Consider the following 17996-nt stretch of genomic DNA (forward strand, 5'->3'; position numbering starts at 1 on the left):
GCATGGCTATGCAACTGCAAGGCTACAACGCGATTAGCTAAAATTCAAGTTGCATCTGCTGTACGGATGGCATTCCAAATTTGTCCGCGACACTGCTTACACACGCCATTGAATACTTCGATTACACTTGAGCCATGCTCTTTGAAAAGGAGACTTAATGCATGTTCGTAAAGTGTCGTCCCAGATTAGCTGTGAAGTGCAGTCCGCATTTTTGCTAAGAAAAGACTTTATTAAGCAGAAAATATTATAAATGCGGAAAGTGTCGTCCCTGGTTAGCCTGTGCGATCTGCACATGCTAATCTGGGACTACACTTTACGCACATGTCAGTGTCCTGTCTGGGGAACCAGCTACCACAGATTGCACTACTGCCTCTATAAACTTAAGCTAAATACATCGTTTCGTATGCCGGTTCTCGACACCCAAAGCCTTAAAGCGAAACTAATTTGGTTGTTTTTACAACATGCTACTCCACACATTATAATTGGAAGCGAAATCTAGTTGTATTTCGGCATATACGAGAGGAAGACCCTATCAGCACGATAGCACACAATAGCTTGACTAGACCATATCCAGGACAGGCATGACGGTGTATATTTTCAAATGAGTGGTTTAACCCATTTAAGCCTAGTGGATCTTTCTAAATTGGATAAATTTATTTCCAAAATTAGGGATGTCTAGTATATTTATTTCTATACTTTTCTTTTTCTTACAGAAATGCCTTTATGCAAACAGCGCAGACCATGATGAGACGCCGCATCATGCGGCGTCTCATCTGGGTCTACGCTGTTTGCGAAGGCCTTTTTTCTAGACGCTAGGCATAAATGTGTTAATCAAAAAGACCTTGACTTGGAGAATTTACAGCTGCATCAGTTGTGTACGTATTTAAATCACCCATCTGTATTGGCTTTGCTTACCGACCACCCATTGCTGAAAACACTACAAAAGTTAAGAACACCCAAAATATTGATAGATGAACTTCCACAATAACATGCAGTGCTTGTCTGTTCATCGAGTATCAATAATGGTGTTTAATACCAGCATTGACCCTGGCTCAAAAGAAACTTCGTCATTTCCACTTGAGACTCAAACTTACGTGACCAACTGTTCTTTCTGTATCGACAGGTGAAGGTTGGTCCCAGGAGTCAGTGATCATGTATTCGTACATGCCCATTCGAGAGAATGCGGAACCAACAAGAGCACAGCAAGTTAATCCTATGGAGGAACGCCTACGTTCCCCGGCAAGCTCCGCTCCGCCAACCAATACCTTGCCACTGACCTGACAACTCGCTACAACAGCACAATTGATACACAATTGATTTCCTAAGAAATTCCTTCGGAGACTTTATCGGTCGAGAAGTGTGTCTCATCGACGATGGCCTCCCTAGAACAAGAGGCAACTCTCGCACATACCTACAGGTATCTGTCAGAGTAGATGTGTCCCGGCTCTCGCACATACCTACAGATATATGTCAGAGTAGATGTGTCCCGGCTCTCGCACATACCTACAGATATCTGTCGGAGTAGATGTGTCCCGGCTCTCGCACATACCTATAGATATATGTCAGAGTAGATGTGTCCCGGCTCTCGCACATACCTACAGATATCTGTCAGAGTAGATATGTCCCGGCTCTCGCACATACTTACAGATATATGTTAGAGTAGATGTTTCCCGGCTCTCGCACATACCTACATATATCTGTCAGAGTAGATGTGTCCCGGCAATCATTCCCTACAGATATCTGTCAGAGTAGATGTGTCCCGGCAATCATTCCTTACAGATATCTGTCAGAGTAGATGTGTCCCGGCAATCCTTCTTCAAGCATCTAACGAGCCGCTGTGTCCCGACAATCCTTCATTATGCATCATACGAGCCGCGTACTGGGAAATCTGGGCTTGGTGGATGTGCGTTAAGTGTCGTCCCAGATCAGGTACAACACTCTCCGCCTCGACAGGATTTTTTTCGTTTGGAAGAGACTTCCTGTGTTTTAAAAATTCCATACTTGCGGAAAGTGTCTTCGCTGATAAGACTGTACACAGGCTAATCTGGGAACTTATTTAAACCTATTCATTTTAGCTTGATTGCAGAGAAACCCTAAGTCTTGTTTGAAACTATCTCGATTCCGTGTCATGGGACTATAACCAATTCGTGGTGTCTATGGGGTAAAACTAAAGAACGCTCCCACTGTGGGGATATAACCCGTGACCTCCCGATCGCTATGCGGACACCATATCCCGTACACCAATGCAAACTGTTTCACTGTTTTTGATTGGTACAAAAACAAATATTGATCAATAATTATAAGTATTGCCACTTCCTGCAACTCGAAATCCTTTGTTCACGTACGACGACAGCGATATGTGTGCCTGATAAAAGTACCTTGAGTAGTGATTTTGTTTCCATAACTATGAAAGTGTCATTTTACTGTTGAATTATTCGAAGAATGCAATTATATGAATACAAGTGCATTCATGTGGAAATGAACGTCATTGCATTGGTTCCTAACTTAAAGTAGATCCATGCGCTGAGACAGTAGCTGACGATCCGATGTTCAAATCATAATTTTGAAAAACGCATCGCATTCCTGCGTTGTGAAATAAACAATTTGAAAGGGTTCGTCTGTAAAACGTATGATTGACTAACAACGCATGTGGGTTATACTTTATCTTGAATTTATGAGATTCGTGCACTTTTAAATTTACATTGAGTAATACTTTACACATGAGGCCATACGGAAGTAAAATGAGTAGAATTAAGCATTGGTTTAAAGGTCTTTTACCCACGTTTATCACTCTGACGCCTCTATAGATATATAGGCGAGAAAAGAAACGACCATTTTTACATTCCTGTAGTTGAGTGAATATAGATAAACTCCGTGCGTTGACAGGTCGGGTATCCTATAAATACTTGAATTATTTTTTCCTGGTCCGCGAGTTAGTGCAATCATAATGTAGGACAAACGATGTTGTTAAAAAAATTGTCATTTGCAGCTGTATTTTGTAAGTGCTGATTCGTCCTGGAAAAATGGACTCTAAAGCGTATTCATAAACCAAAGGCATTCGAATCAATCGAGCTTAAGCCAAAAGGTTAAACTAAGAGCAAGGTAACCTGGATATTTTTATTACAACTGAAGGAAGTAATAGTGTATATACATAAAGAGAGGTTCACTTTTGATAATGTGTTTATCAGAGAAGTTACCGTTACGGAACATCTCGTAATAAAGTAATGAAGAATATGAGGGGGAATAGGATGTCGACGATAATGTTAAACAAAACTCGAATTATTAAACGAATCAATTCTTTCTTTCTTTCTCGTTATATCACAGCTACATCGTTTTCAATCTACTATATCGTTATATCAGTATTTTATACACAGTGGTTACGAAAACCCTTTATCTGTTTGTTTATCAAACTTATCATAACTGTATCTGATATTAAACACATCTAGAGGATACGTCTAGAAGTTATCCATTTAATAATTCGCCTATGATTTTGAGGTAAAAACAAACTCACACATGTGTACCCCTCACACATTCTAAACTTTGGGCAAGTTTAATAAGCACCTTAGTTTTGCAAAATAATGTAGATCACAGTGCCTCGCTGCTACGTGTTAGTCTAAAATTCTTTGTCCATTGGTTTTAAGTTGAGTTTATCATGCAGCCTTGACTATAATATACACTGACAGATCAGTCTATAAATTTCAAATAAAGTTTTCATTAGTCGTTGTCGTTCCTGTTTAAGGGGGCGGGGTTTGTTCGAGTCAACGACATGTACCGGTAGTTGTTGTTTAACTTTTAGTTGAGTGTAGCCTTTACAGTCTGACAGTTTGCCACTGTTACGACATAAAATGTTTCATTTGACCTGTTCCAAAAAATGAGAAGAATTTCATATGAATAACGTGAAATTCTTTCTTAAATCATCGTTTACGAAATGTAAAATGCCGCACTGGAGACCCGGGTGTCTCCGGGGGTCTGGTTACGAGACAGGTAAATCGTTGACAGAGCTGAAAATCCTCCCGGTCAACATGCAAATTGAGTGCACACCTGTATCAAAACACATTGTTTATTTACTTATATTTTGTAGCTAAAGAAACTTCAGCGTACAGTTTATACAGAATTGACAGACCTGTACGCTGAAGCCAACCCCGTATCGAAAGTCAACCAGAGTCATAACATATTAATGTCACGCTATAAATCAAAGAAAGCTCATTTTCTTTGATACATTTCTACATATATTGGTAAATGAATATAAATTACTGCATCGGGGATTATTTTAATGTTCAAATGTTTCAAATGCATCTTACAATATTTGAAAATAACTCTCATCAGTTTGAAATTCACAATTTTGACGCCATTGTCGCTTTGTCACGTGACGAGTTTTCATTTGGATACTTTCGGATGAACCTTGACATTTTTTGCTGAAATTTTAAACATTACTTTCGTTTTCTTAAATCTATTATTTGTGATAAACAACTTATGTCTGGTGGATTATAAGACTGATTTCAGTGTGAATCAGGTAGTTTTAAATAATATTTACTTTGAGTTTGTATTTACATTACAATTTGTTTACAAAACAAGCCTGAATCATCTAAAATATCGGGAAATGTCATTCAGAATTTGAAAACACTTGAGCATATGGTATGTTACTAAAAATAGAAATAACGTCATATGACAGTGAAATCTTGGGAGATTCGCATTTCAAGTAAGTCTGTCACATGGCTGTTTTTCTCGATATGTAAGAGCAGAATAGATAAATTTTAAATGTTTAAGATAGTATTTTGTGAAAGAATATATCAGTTAAATGTGAAAAATGTCAATCTTTCCGATTAAGTGGTTGATTTGGGCCAATAACTGCCTTTAAAAGCTGATTTGGACCGGTCTTTGTTAACTGTCAACTTTTCAGGAATTTCTGGTTGACTTTCCTAATGGGGTTGGTCCATAACTATAAAGTCGCGCCAGTCAAAAATCATGAAAAGTGACATTTTAAGTTATGGTAGCCAGAACTTATTTATTTTTTTGTTATTATTGCCGATATGAAGACAACTTTGAGCACTCGCTGCCATCAGATCCATGAAAGCTTAACGAATGTGTTGTACTGCTTCGTACTTAATTGCACAAACCCATATTAATATTATTTTCAGGTTTTTTTCAGCACTGTCTGCGCCTCTGGAAAACGGAGGCACTTCCAAAGCAAACAGACCGGATCCCAAACCGAAATTATAAAAAAAAATCCCAATTTCCAAAAAAAAAAAAAATTTTTTTTTTTTTTTAAGAATGAAGTGTCTTATAACTTGTGTGACTAATCAGTGTTTGTTTTTGTCAAAAATATCTGTTTTGACTGTTCAGTTCTTATCTCAGAGTGTAACTGTAACCGAAAAACAAAACTGCAGTACTTGAATAAACGTTGAACATGCCCAATATTACATCTGTTTATATAAAGAAGACAAAATAACAAATAAAAATAAATTTATTTGTTAAACCACTGAATTATTTAAGCATGATAAATTCATTTTTTTTCCCAAATGAGCCGTTTCATCGAAGCAAAAATTCCCAAAATGGCCAATTTTGTCGATAAAAAATTCCCAATTTGGTCAGACTCCTTTTCCCAAAATTGGCAGAAAATTCCCTGTTATTTTCCATGTGTTTATGCTGAAATGTTAAGTTTCATTTTATTTTTTCACTAGCCAAAAATGCCCTTTTAGAAATTATTCATATGGCAATTGGGAACTTTGTTTTTGGAAAGTGCCATTTTCAGGTATACTTTTTATAAAGAATTCAAAAAAAACTGTTACCTAATCCATCATCTCAACTTTATATTACATGATTAAAAAGACATGCCTCTTTCAATATTATCATTTTTGCTTTGATAAGTATAAACAAGTTTAAGTAGAAATATGGCCTGAACTTTCATAAGGTATGGTAACTGACTCCTTACATGCTAGTCCATATAGAGCCTTTGATAATTTTGCTATGGCGGCTCTGGGAGTCCATTTTGCACTCCTTCATAAACACATTCGCAGTTTTGCGCATAGATTTCTTGCGCATCACTAAACAGATGTCGTGGGTTACCAATTAAGGAAAGCAGTGAATAGACTTCAAAAACACATTAAACTTACCTGAATGGCAGCCTACTGAGTTTATCCTTTGCATGCAACCTAAACAACACGATGATATTTCAAAACACCATTCTTGCTGACATTTTCATTTTGAAATTTCGAACAGTGTAAATATACGAAGTCTGTTCGACGTCGTTATCAACTTAAGGCTAAATCAAATATCACGTTGTGCAAAAGATTGGTGTACTGCGACCTAACAAATAGCCACACATTTTGTCGGCACAACATTTTAACAGTTCCCAATATGGTGGATAGAGCATATGAAAAAATAACAAAGTAAATAAATAGCAATTATTTCTTGCTTTAATGGTACAATTTGCATGAGTTTTTGCTTTAGACAGGTAAACATTGATAAGATTTTGCAGTATCAGTGTTCCATAGCCTGTGCAGAGGTGATACAATTTTGCACCCTTTGGGTTATAAAGCTGAGAGATGAATAATTGCAACTACTTACATGCAAGGTCTACATTGGTAACATCCCTTGATCTAAATATGAAAAGATTACAAATTTATCATCTCTTTTTTGGTTTAAATGACACATCCCAGTATGTTTAGTATTTATCCTGTGTTCATGAACAAAAATGTTAGGACAAAAGAAGTATTGTGCAAATGTTGTGATGTAATATTATTATTTTTGGCCAATATTTTCATGTGCCGGTTAAGTCATAATAACTTCCTGTCAAAAATGGTCAACAGGAAACATAGCAAAATAGGACTGTTATAAAAGCTGAACAGTCAAAGATGCCATAAGGCCATTTTGGCAGCCACAATTTAACCCACGAATGTAGTACACTAAAATGTATAAGTTACCAGTGTTCTGCCGTGAATCTTAACTGTTGAGGACAGGGACCCTTTAGGATTAAAAAAGTGGGGACAAAAGAGAAAAATCTGGGGACACAGAAATATATTTGTAGCAGAATTAAATTTTCAGAAACTTATAACTTTTTACTTGCACTCTTAAACTTGCTTGATTTCTTCTTACAGCCAGTCAACAGGATGTAACATTCTAATTTAAACTTAAACATTTAAAAAACTTTTTAAAACTGTCAAACAATTGTCAACATATTTACAAAACCATAACCTAACACTGAAGATTTATGGTCATTGGACTAAGCATGACAAGTCAAAGTACTTGTTCCATAACTAGAATTACCGATAGTAAAGGCGTTTTTATTTGCTTTATGCACAAACTGCATGTCATTTTGTTGTTGTCAAACAGTAACCAAGAAAATTATCAATGCCAATTTGGTAGGAATGAACTTTTAGGGGCAGACTTTTTTTGTCATTGCTAAACGATGTTGGGTCTTGGGAAGACTCTGTTGGGGTGTAATTATTATCGCCATTTTGATAGGTGTGGACATTTCCTTGATATCTGATTGGTTGTTATAATCCCAACTAAACAATGAAATAAAGTGTTATTAAAGTAAATTAACCATTGGCTGCGAAATGACGTCAGGTCCAATTAAATAATTAGTTCTAGTTACGCATTCACTCGATTACTTTACCGACTTACAAATTGACTCGATTAGTTTTTATTCCTAACTCCTATGCGTCCGCGGACCCACATATGCTAAACAAGAGGGGACAATTTTTTTGTTGCGCCAATGACGCAAGGGCGCATCCACAGCAGAACACTGGGTTACCTTACTTTTAAAGCAAATCATACTTAATGTTATGAAGCCTTGTATTTCTATGTTCAGACAGAATCATATGTGTTGTCATGCATTTGCGCAGTCTGGTCAGGGGCTACACTGTATGCTGTACAGTTACTTAAGGTTTCATCGTCTCTTTATCTGACATGGAATCTCCTGACAAGACAAGCATAAAATGTTAACCTAAATTATCAAAATCTGAAATAATAAAACCTTATTTTATTTATAATATATTCATCCATTTAGGGCTATTATGTGAATCTGCAAGAATACTTAATTGTTTATTACTAGTCAAGTACTCAATAGAACCACCACACCTAAATCGAATCATTTTGAATGTGATGTATTTAAATAGAACTGTTGACAAACTCAAAAAATGACTTAAGATATTTTAATTGTAACATTAACACTGTTGTTTATACGTACATTCAAGGGTTGAAAACTAACAATACTTTGTACTTTTGCAAGTGGCTCTTTAACATATATGCAAATGACACTTGCATTCTTTTTATTTTGTACGAATGCAACGAATAATAAAGCAAGCATTTGTAATTGTTGAATGATTGTTATGCATTTTTAATTTCTAGAAGGCCATTTGCCTGAGTTTTATTCACTAAAATTGCAATTAAATATAATAATAGCATGGATTCTTATGAGCCACTTTCTGGGAAAACTTGGCTTAATGCATGGGCTAAGAGTGTCATCCTAGATAAGCCTGTGTCAGCACAGGCTAATCAGGTACACCACTTACCGTTTTAATTGCATTTTTGTAATTTTAAGCAAAAAGTTCTTTCAAATCTGAAAGTGTTGTCCATGATAAGAACATGCTTTACACATGTGCATTACACAGCTCATATACATCAGTAACTGTTGCAAGATTTTCTGCTTACCCCAATATGACAAATAAGTCATATTAGGGAATTTTGAGGTTCCATTTGGGAAACATGTATACTTTTTTCCATTGGGAATGGGACTGGCCCTGATTTGGAATGAAAAAAAAACACTGGTTATTGTTTAAGTTTTATTTTAAACTAGTTAATTGATTTCATAGAACTCCATGTATATAATTAAATGAAACTGAATTTATTTATATTATTAAATTTATGTTCAGAAGAAAATAGAAAATAGATTAATATTATTTGTAATATAAACAGCAGTTTGTATTTCTAAATATCTGTGTAACACATTGTATTTTCGTCACAACCCCATACAGTTGTATTCATGGGAATAGCCATTTGATGTTAAGAGGAAATGACAAGGAAAACCTAGTAGTATGTGTGTAGCGTCCACACAACAACAATGTAATGGTGAGCTAATCACTGTCAGACTGCATTCATTGGAAGATTGCATGTCTACTAATACACTTTGTTCTTGGAAAGCCGGGCTTAATACAAGTGCGTTAAATGTCATCAGTCACAGTGTTTTTTCACCATTTTGGGAAGGGCCGGATCCCTTTGGATTGGGAAAATTTGCGGCATTTTGACTAAAATTGGGAAATTAGTGTTGTTGTTGTTGTTTTGCTAAAAAATGCTTCAAAATTGAGAATACAAGACTAGTGTTTTCAGTATTATAATAATATTATTTACTAAGGTTGAACTTATATGGATGAGAGATGAACCAAATATTGAAATCTAAATTGTTAATTTTTTTTGCAAGCCTTCTATTGGGAATTTTTAGCTCTCATTTGGGAAAAAATATATACTTTCTCCATTGGGAATGGAGCTGATTAAGGGACGCGATTTTGAATGAAAAACAACAACACTGGTCATCCTACATTAGCCTGTTCAGTTGGCACAGGCTTTTCAAGGGTGACACTTTCCACCTAGCCTTTTTTTTCTTTTTGATGAGACTTCCTTTAAATGAAAAACACATAAGAGGATTGTTTTTCCAAGATTAGCCTATGCAGAATGCAACACTACACACTTGCATTAAGCCCTTTTTTTCCAAATACTTTTCTCATTTGATTGATTGGAAGATAGCATGTTTACTAATGCACCTAACAATTTCAGATCCAATAGAGTACAGGCCTGCTCAGATCAACGGCTTCCCAAGTCAAATTGAGGATGGTATGAGCATGTTTACGATCTTTATATCAGGACTCTGTTATAATGGAGACTTCTTTTATGTTGAAGTAAAATCTAATTTGTAACATATACCAGTACTTACACAATTTTCATTCAGAGTTTTGATTAATAGTTTTTTGTTTTGATATTTTTATTTTTCATTCTTACAAACCAAGAATTTTTTATTTTGATATTTTCATTCTTCATTCTTACAAACATTGAATGCTTTTTGTCAACTTGCGTTCAGTTTTGGTCAAATGAGTACAGGTATGATGTATCAAAATAGTTCTTATATTATTAAGCGAAGCTCAAACAAAAACTTGTACATTGATACATATGTAGTATTTGATTGATGCATGCCTTGCACCCTAGTGATTTGGGCGTTCTTTTTGAATTTTGGACTTCAAAGATAGATGTATTGCATGAAAAGTATTGCTTAACAATTTCAGAAACAAAATTATGTGATGGTGTCATTGTAAACAAATATTGTTTTGGTAAATGAATTAACATTTTGTAATTAATAATTTTGCAATCTTGTTTTTACTCGCCTCTTCAGGGCAGGTACTTGGTTGAAAAAGATAAAAGTCCTTAATTGATTTTAAACCTCCTTGGCTGCAAATGGGTTTTAAAGAAAATGAATGTTACATATATAGGAAAAACATGTGTTAAGGTGACTGTTTTAGTTTTAAACATTTGCAAAGTCTTTTGTATTATTAATAAAAATGTTGTTTCTTTCCTTATCAGGTCAGTGAACATTAATTTTTACAATGAATATTTTAATTCCATTCCAGTGCACGATGATCTAAGGTCCACAACTCTTGTTGACCTAAGAAAGCTGGAAGGCTGTGGTCTGGGACTGATCATTGCAGGTAGATTTGTCTCCCCTGCCCTGAAATTGATAACAAATGAGTTGAGTTTTGGTTAAAATGTGGCTTAATGCAGTCCTCACAGGCTAATCTGGGACGACACATGCCGCCTAAATTGGATTTCAACTTAAAATAGACATCCTTGAACCCTTTCCCACTTAGAAGCAAAGTGAAAATGGTTATGTGCAAAAGGCATAAAACCAGAACAGCCTGCGAGTAACTCGCAGTCTGTTCAGGTTTTATGCTGTTTGCTGCTCATCAGTTTCTAAGGATTGGAGTTGAAGCCTTAAAAACTTGAATCATGTAAGAAAGGTCTAAAATTAAATTTAACTTTCTATGGAATTACCAATGTGTGAAAATACATATCTAAGAGGTAAAGGGTTAAATGAAAAATTACTTAAAAGCGGAAAAAGTTAACCTGATTAGCCTGTGCAGACTGCACTGCTTTAGCTGGGATGACACTTTACTGTGCAGACTGCACTGCTTTAGCTGGTATGCCACATTACTGTGCAAACTGCACTGCTTTAGCTGGGATGACACTTAACTGTGCAGACTGCACTGCTTTAGCTGGGCTGATACTTTACTGTGCAGACTGCACTGCATTAGCTGGGATGACACTTTACTGTGCAGACTGCACTGCTTTAGCTGGGGTGACACTTTACTGTGCAGACTGCACTGCTTTAGCTGAGATGACACTTTACTGTGCAGACTGCACTGCTTTAGTTGGGATGACACTACTGTGCAGAGTGCATTGCTTTAGCTGGGATGACACTTTACTGTGCAGACTGCACTGCTTTAGCTGGGATGACACTTAACTGTGCAGACTGCACTGCTTTAGCTGGGATGACACTTTACTGTGCAGACTGCACTGCTTTAGCTGGAATGACACTTTACTGTGCAGACTGCACTGCTTTAGCTGGGATGACACTTTACTGTGCAGACTGCACTGCTTTAGCTGGGATGACACTTTACTGTGCAGACTGAACTGCATTAGCTGGGCTGACACTTTACTGTGCAGACTGCACTGCTTTAGCTGGGATGACACTTTACTGTGCAGACTGAACTGCATTAGCTGGGATGACACTTTACTGTGCAGACTGAACTGCATTAGCTGGGATGACACTTTACTGTGCAGACTGAACTGCATTAGCTGGGCTGACACTTTACTGTGCAGACTGAACTGCATTAGCTGGGATGACACTTTACTGTGCAGACTGAACTGCATTAGCTGGGCTGACACTTTACTGTGCAGACTGAACTGCTTTAGCTGGGATGACACTTTACTGTGCAGACTGAACTGCATTAGCTGGGATGACACTTTACTGTGCAGACTGAACTGCATTAGCTGGGCTGACACTTTACTGTGCAGACTAAACTGCTTTAGCTGGAATGACACTTTACTGTGCAGACTGCACTGCTTTAGCTGGGATGACACTTTACTGTGCAGACTGAACTGCATTAGCTGGGATGACACTTTACTGTGCAGACTGCACTGCATTAGCTGGGATGACACTTTACTGTGCAGACTGAACTGCATTAGCTGGGCTGACACTTTACTGTGCAGACTGAACTGCATTAGCTGGGATGACACTTTACTGTGCAGACTGAACTGCATTAGCTGGGCTGACACTTTACTGTGCAGACTGAACTGCTTTAGCTGGGATGACACTTTACTGTGCAGACTGAACTGCATTAGCTGGGATGACACTTTACTGTGCAGACTGAACTGCATTAGCTGGGCTGACACTTTACTGTGCAGACTAAACTGCTTTAGCTGGAATGACACTTTACTGTGCAGACTGCACTGCTTTAGCTGGGATGACACTTTACTGTGCAGACTGAACTGCATTAGCTGGGATGACACTTTACTGTGCAGACTGAACTGCATTAGCTGGGCTGACACTTTACTGTGCAGACTAAACTGCTTTAGCTGGAATGACACTTTACTGTGCAGACTGCACTGCTTTAGCTGGGATGACACTTTACTGTGCAGACTAAACTGCTTTAGCTGGAATGACACTTTACTGTGCAGACTGAACTGCATTAGCTGGGATGACATTACTGTGCAGACTGAACTGCATTAGCTGGGCTGACACATTACTGTGCAGACTGCACTGCTTTAGCTGGGATGACACTACTGTGCAGACTGAACTGCATTAGCTGGGATGACACTTTACTGTGCAGACTGAACTGCATTAGCTGGGCTGACACTTTACTGTGCAGACTGCACTGCTTTAGCTGGGCTGATACTTTACTGTGCAGACTGCACTGCATTAGCTGGGCTGACACTTTACTGTGCAGACTGCACTGCATTAGCTGGGATGACACTTTACTGTGCAGACTGAACTGCATTAGCTGGGCTGACACTTTACTGTGCAGACTGAACTGCATTAGCTGGGATGACACTTTACTGTGCAGACTGAACTGCATTAGCTGGGCTGACACTTTACTGTGCAGACTGAACTGCTTTAGCTGGGATGACACTTTACTGTGCAGACTGAACTGCATTAGCTGGGATGACACTTTACTGTGCAGACTGAACTGCATTAGCTGGGCTGACACTTTACTGTGCAGACTAAACTGCTTTAGCTGGAATGACACTTTACTGTGCAGACTGCACTGCTTTAGCTGGGCTGATACTTTACTGTGCAGACTGCACTGCTTTAGCTGGGCTGATACTTTACTGTGCAGACTGCACTGCTTTAGCTGGGCTGATACTTTACTGTGCAGACTGCACTGCTTTAGCTGGGCTGATACTTTACTGTGCAGACTGCACTGCTTTAGCTGGGCTGATACTTTACTGTGCAGACTGCACTGCTTTAGCTGGGATGACACTTAACTGTGCAGACTGCACTGCTTTAGCTGGGATGACACTTTACTGTGCAGACTGCACTGCTTTAGCTGGGATGACACTACTGTGCAGACTGCATTGCTTTAGCTGGGATGACACTTTACGTTGCAGACTGCACTGCTTTAGCTGGGATGACACTTTACTGTGCAGACTGCACTGCTTTAGCTGGGATGACACTTTACGTTGCAGACTGCACTGCTTTAGCTGGGATGACACTTTACTGTGCAGACTGCACTGCTTTAGCTGGAATGACACTTTACTGTGCAGACTGCACTGCTTTAGCTGGGATGACACTTTACTGTGCAGACTGCACTGCTTTAGCTGGGATGACACTTTACACACATGGATTAAGCCCAGTTTACTTAGAACGAGGCTTTAATCACTAAGAAGTTGAAAAAATATGTGCAGTACTTAATTTTTGAATCTTTTTTTCTCAATCAAGTATTAAATTCATTTAGTTGTAACAGTTGGTCATGAAGGGTCTGCACAGCAAAGTTTAAGGGTGAAATGAATACAAATTATGAATGAGTTATAAAAAGCTTTATTATATACAATTTTTTATCAATGCATTGCAAATTCATACGAGAAATAGGAGAACTTGTATTCACTAATAGCGTTTTCTGTGTATGTACCACACTAGTAGCTAGACTGCTTTCTTAAAACAAATGTTTGATTGACTTAAGTTATTATCATAATGCCTTCCTTTAAAATTGTTAACTTTACGATAAATAAAGTGATTTTACAACAATTATGTGACACTTGTATGCATATGCATTAAACCCCGTTGTCTCAGAGAGAGGTTCATATAGCTGTTTTGTTAATTTAATTATCTTTTTATGTTAACAGTCAAATAACTAACTTGTTTTTATAGGTTTGCAGTATTAATTTGTCATTATTTGTTTTATTTTAATTTCCATGCAGGTGGGATAGACAAGCATGTTAGACCTCATATTTCCAACCTGCGACCAGGGGGACTGGCACACAGGTAATACTGTCACCTGCATGATAGGGACTGGCTCACAGGTAATACTGTCACCTGCATAATACAGGGGGACTGGCTCACAGGTAATACTGTCACCTGCATGATAGGGACTGGCTCACAGGTAATACTGTCACCTGCATAATACAGGGGGACTGGCTCAAAGGTAATACTGTCACCTGCATGATACAGGGGGACTGGCTCACAGGTAATACTGTCACCTGCATGATAGGGACTGGCTCACAGGTAATACTGGCACCTGCATGATACAGGGGGACTGGCTCACAGGTAATACTGTCACCTGCATGATAGGGACTGGCTCACAGGTAATACTGGCACCTGCATGATACAGGGGGACTGGCTCAAAGGTAATACTGTCACCTGCATGATACAGGGGGACTGGCTCAAAGGTAATACTGTCACCTGCATGATACAGGGGGACTGGCTCACAGGTAATACTGGCACCTGCATGATACAGGGGGACTGGCTCACAGGTAATACTGGCACCTGTATGATACAGGGGGACTGGCTCACAGGTAATACTGTCACCTGCATGATAGGGACTGGCTCACAGGTAATACTGTCACCTGCATGATAGGGACTGGCTCACAGGTAATACTGTCACCTGCATGATACAGGCGGACTGGCTCACAGGTAATACTGGCACCTGCATGATACAGGGGGACTGGCTCACAGGTAATACTCTCACCTGCATGATAGGGACTGGCGCACAGGTAATACTGTCACCTGCATGATAGGGACTGGCTCACAGGTAATACTGTCACCTGCATAATACAGGGGGACTGGCTCAAAGGTAATACTGTCACCTGCATGATACAGGGGGACTGGCTCACAGGTAATACTGTCAACTGGCTTACAGGTAATACTGTCACCTGGCTCACAGGTAATACTGTCACCTGGCTCACAGGTAATACTGTCACCTGGCTCACAGGTAATACTGTCACTTAGGGGACTGGCTCACTGGTAATACTGTCACCTGGCTCACAGGTAATACTGTCACCTGGGGTACTGGTTCACAGGTAATACTGTCACCTGGACCAGGGGGACTGGCTCACAGGTAATACTGTCACCTGGCTCACAGGAAATGCTATCACCTAGGGGACTGGCTCACAGGTGAAACTGTCACCTGGCTCACAGGTAATACTGTCACCTGGGGGACTGGCTCACAGGTAATGCTGTCACCTGGCTCACAGGTAATACTGTCACCTGGGGGACTGGCTCACAGGTAATACTGTCACCTGGACCAGGGGGACTTGCACACAGATAATACTGTCACCAGGGGGACTGGCTCACAGGTATTACTGTCCCCTGGACCAGGCGGACTGGCTCACAGGTAATACTGTCACTTGGGGGACTGGCTCACAGGTTAAACTGTCACCTGGCTCACAGGTAATACTGTCACCTGGCTCACAGGTTATACTGTCACCTGGCTCACAGGTAAAACTGTCACCTGGCTCACAGGTAATACTGTCACCTGGCTCACAGGTAATACTGTCACCTGGGGGACTGGCTCACAGGTAATACTGTCACCTGGCTCACAGGTAATACTGTTACCTGGGGGACTGGCTCACAGGTAATACTATCACCTGGCTCACAGGTAATACTGTCACCTGCATAATAATACCTGCATCATGCGAAAGGGTTCTTATGTCATATGTGCTCAGCATAGCTTCAGACCCACCTGCGCAACCCCGCATTCTGGTCAAGAGCTACCCTGTCAGCTTATGAGACGACAAAACCTTATTTTGGTATCTAACAGGGTATCTTTTAACCAGATTACGCTATTGTGGCATATGGCATGAAACCCATTTTTGCAAGTACTCGTAAATGATTGCACCACAACATTGTTTTATTTTGTGATTTTAAAACTGAATTGTTATTCAACAAATATTATTTATGTTAAATATTTATTTATTTACAAGAAAATCGTCAATATTATGTTCCATTTAGTTAAAAATACTTTTTGCATAAATTATTTGTCAGTTTTTTTATAGATGAGATTTTGTCTATTTCCAATAATCTAAAATTCAATCTAATATTATTCAGAATAATTGTCTACGTGTGTATTTATTTAATTTCCACACACATCATTCAAAATTATGTGTAAGTTTTTCAGAAAAACAGAGAAATTATGTTAGGTGAATTTACCACCATAAGTGAGTGAAATCATGTGATGTTTTTTCCCACTTAGGAGCAAAGTGGAATGGTTTATGTAATCAGCATAAAACCAGAACAGCCTGCAAGCAATTCAAGCTCAAGAAATAAGGAATAATTGTTTGTATCTTTATTTTTAAACACAAATAATTCAAATTAATTGCATTTTTTTCCAAAAATATAGAAATTAACTTTACATAATTTATGAGATTGAAAAGAGAAAATATATTAAAAGAGGAAATTGGACCACCATTATTTAGTGAAATATGTTAAAAATAGCTAAAAATGCCAACAAACTTTCTGTGCTGTCAGGTCTGACCTGTTGCAAGTGGGTGACATTCTGGTGTCTGTTAATGGCATCAAGACAAGCTCGCTACGACATGAGGAGATAATCAACCTCCTCAAACACGCAGGGGACGTTGTGAGACTCGAGATCGAGTATGAAATACCAGAACTAGGTATGTGGGCACCTGGCTTGAATGTCTTGTGAATGTGTGTAAGGTATACAAACAAATTTATGTTTTCACTAATCCAGTGTGTCTTTGGGGTCAAATTTGGGGCTGTAATTCTGACGAATCTAAAAAACTATTTTTTAAAATCCCAAATGACTGCTGAAATATCTGTTTTGAAGCCCCCCCCCCCTAAAAAAAAATTATTATAAATTAAATTCAACATTAATTGTATTTCCTTATTCAGTTCGCTAAGTAAGTTGAACCTAAGAATATATAAATTGAACAAATTATTCTCAATATTTTAAGTATTCGGTTGCACAAAAAAACAAGAACACCAATTTCCCAACTTTAGTCAAAACAGCACCATTTTTAGCTCGACTATTATATATGAAATATATATAGTGGAGCTATCCTACTCACCCCGGCATCGGCGTTGCTGTTCCTGTATACGTTCCCGTTGGCGTTTGCGTGCAAATGTTAAAGTTTGCGTACTACCCCAAATATTTTCAATGTCCCTTGACATATTGCTTTCATATTTTGCATGCTTGTTAACCATCATGACCCCAACCTTTAATTTAGGTTACAATATAGTAAAAGATTTCCTACACAAATTCAATGTAAATGCAATAACTTTAATGAAAAATAAAGTCAAACTTTTGCGCATAGAGACCCTCATAACCATACCTTTTCTCAAAGAGCATTCCAAGCTGAATTGATTTAAGCAATAAAAAAAAAAGGTCACGCGACATGTAAGAAAGAACTCGCCACGAATCAAAAGTCACTGTTTTACGGCCATCTATTTACCGGCTTCATCCAGTTCATGAGGGTTTCCCGCCATCTGTCAA

At 38.5% G+C, this 17996-nt stretch overlaps 1 protein-coding gene across 2 annotated transcripts in view; it reads left to right on the forward strand.

The window, feature by feature from the left end:
- Positions 1-3813: 3813 nt before the first annotated feature.
- The window catches only part of LOC127869058 (glutamate receptor-interacting protein 2-like), an 81037-nt gene continuing 66854 nt past the window's right edge, over positions 3814-17996 (forward strand). For both annotated transcript variants that reach the window (XM_052411337.1, XM_052411343.1), the window contains exons 1-5: positions 3814-3984; positions 9775-9831; positions 10620-10697; positions 14467-14530; positions 17012-17157. In XM_052411337.1, coding sequence (XP_052267297.1) covers positions 3888-3984; positions 9775-9831; positions 10620-10697; positions 14467-14530; positions 17012-17157 — 442 coding nt within the window. In that variant the 5' untranslated portion in view covers positions 3814-3887. The remainder of the gene's footprint in view (positions 3985-9774; positions 9832-10619; positions 10698-14466; positions 14531-17011; positions 17158-17996) is intronic.

The sequence above is a fragment of the Dreissena polymorpha genome, chromosome 1 (genome assembly GCF_020536995.1).
Source record: "Dreissena polymorpha isolate Duluth1 chromosome 1, UMN_Dpol_1.0, whole genome shotgun sequence".
NCBI classification, from domain to species: Eukaryota; Metazoa; Mollusca; class Bivalvia; order Myida; family Dreissenidae; genus Dreissena; species Dreissena polymorpha.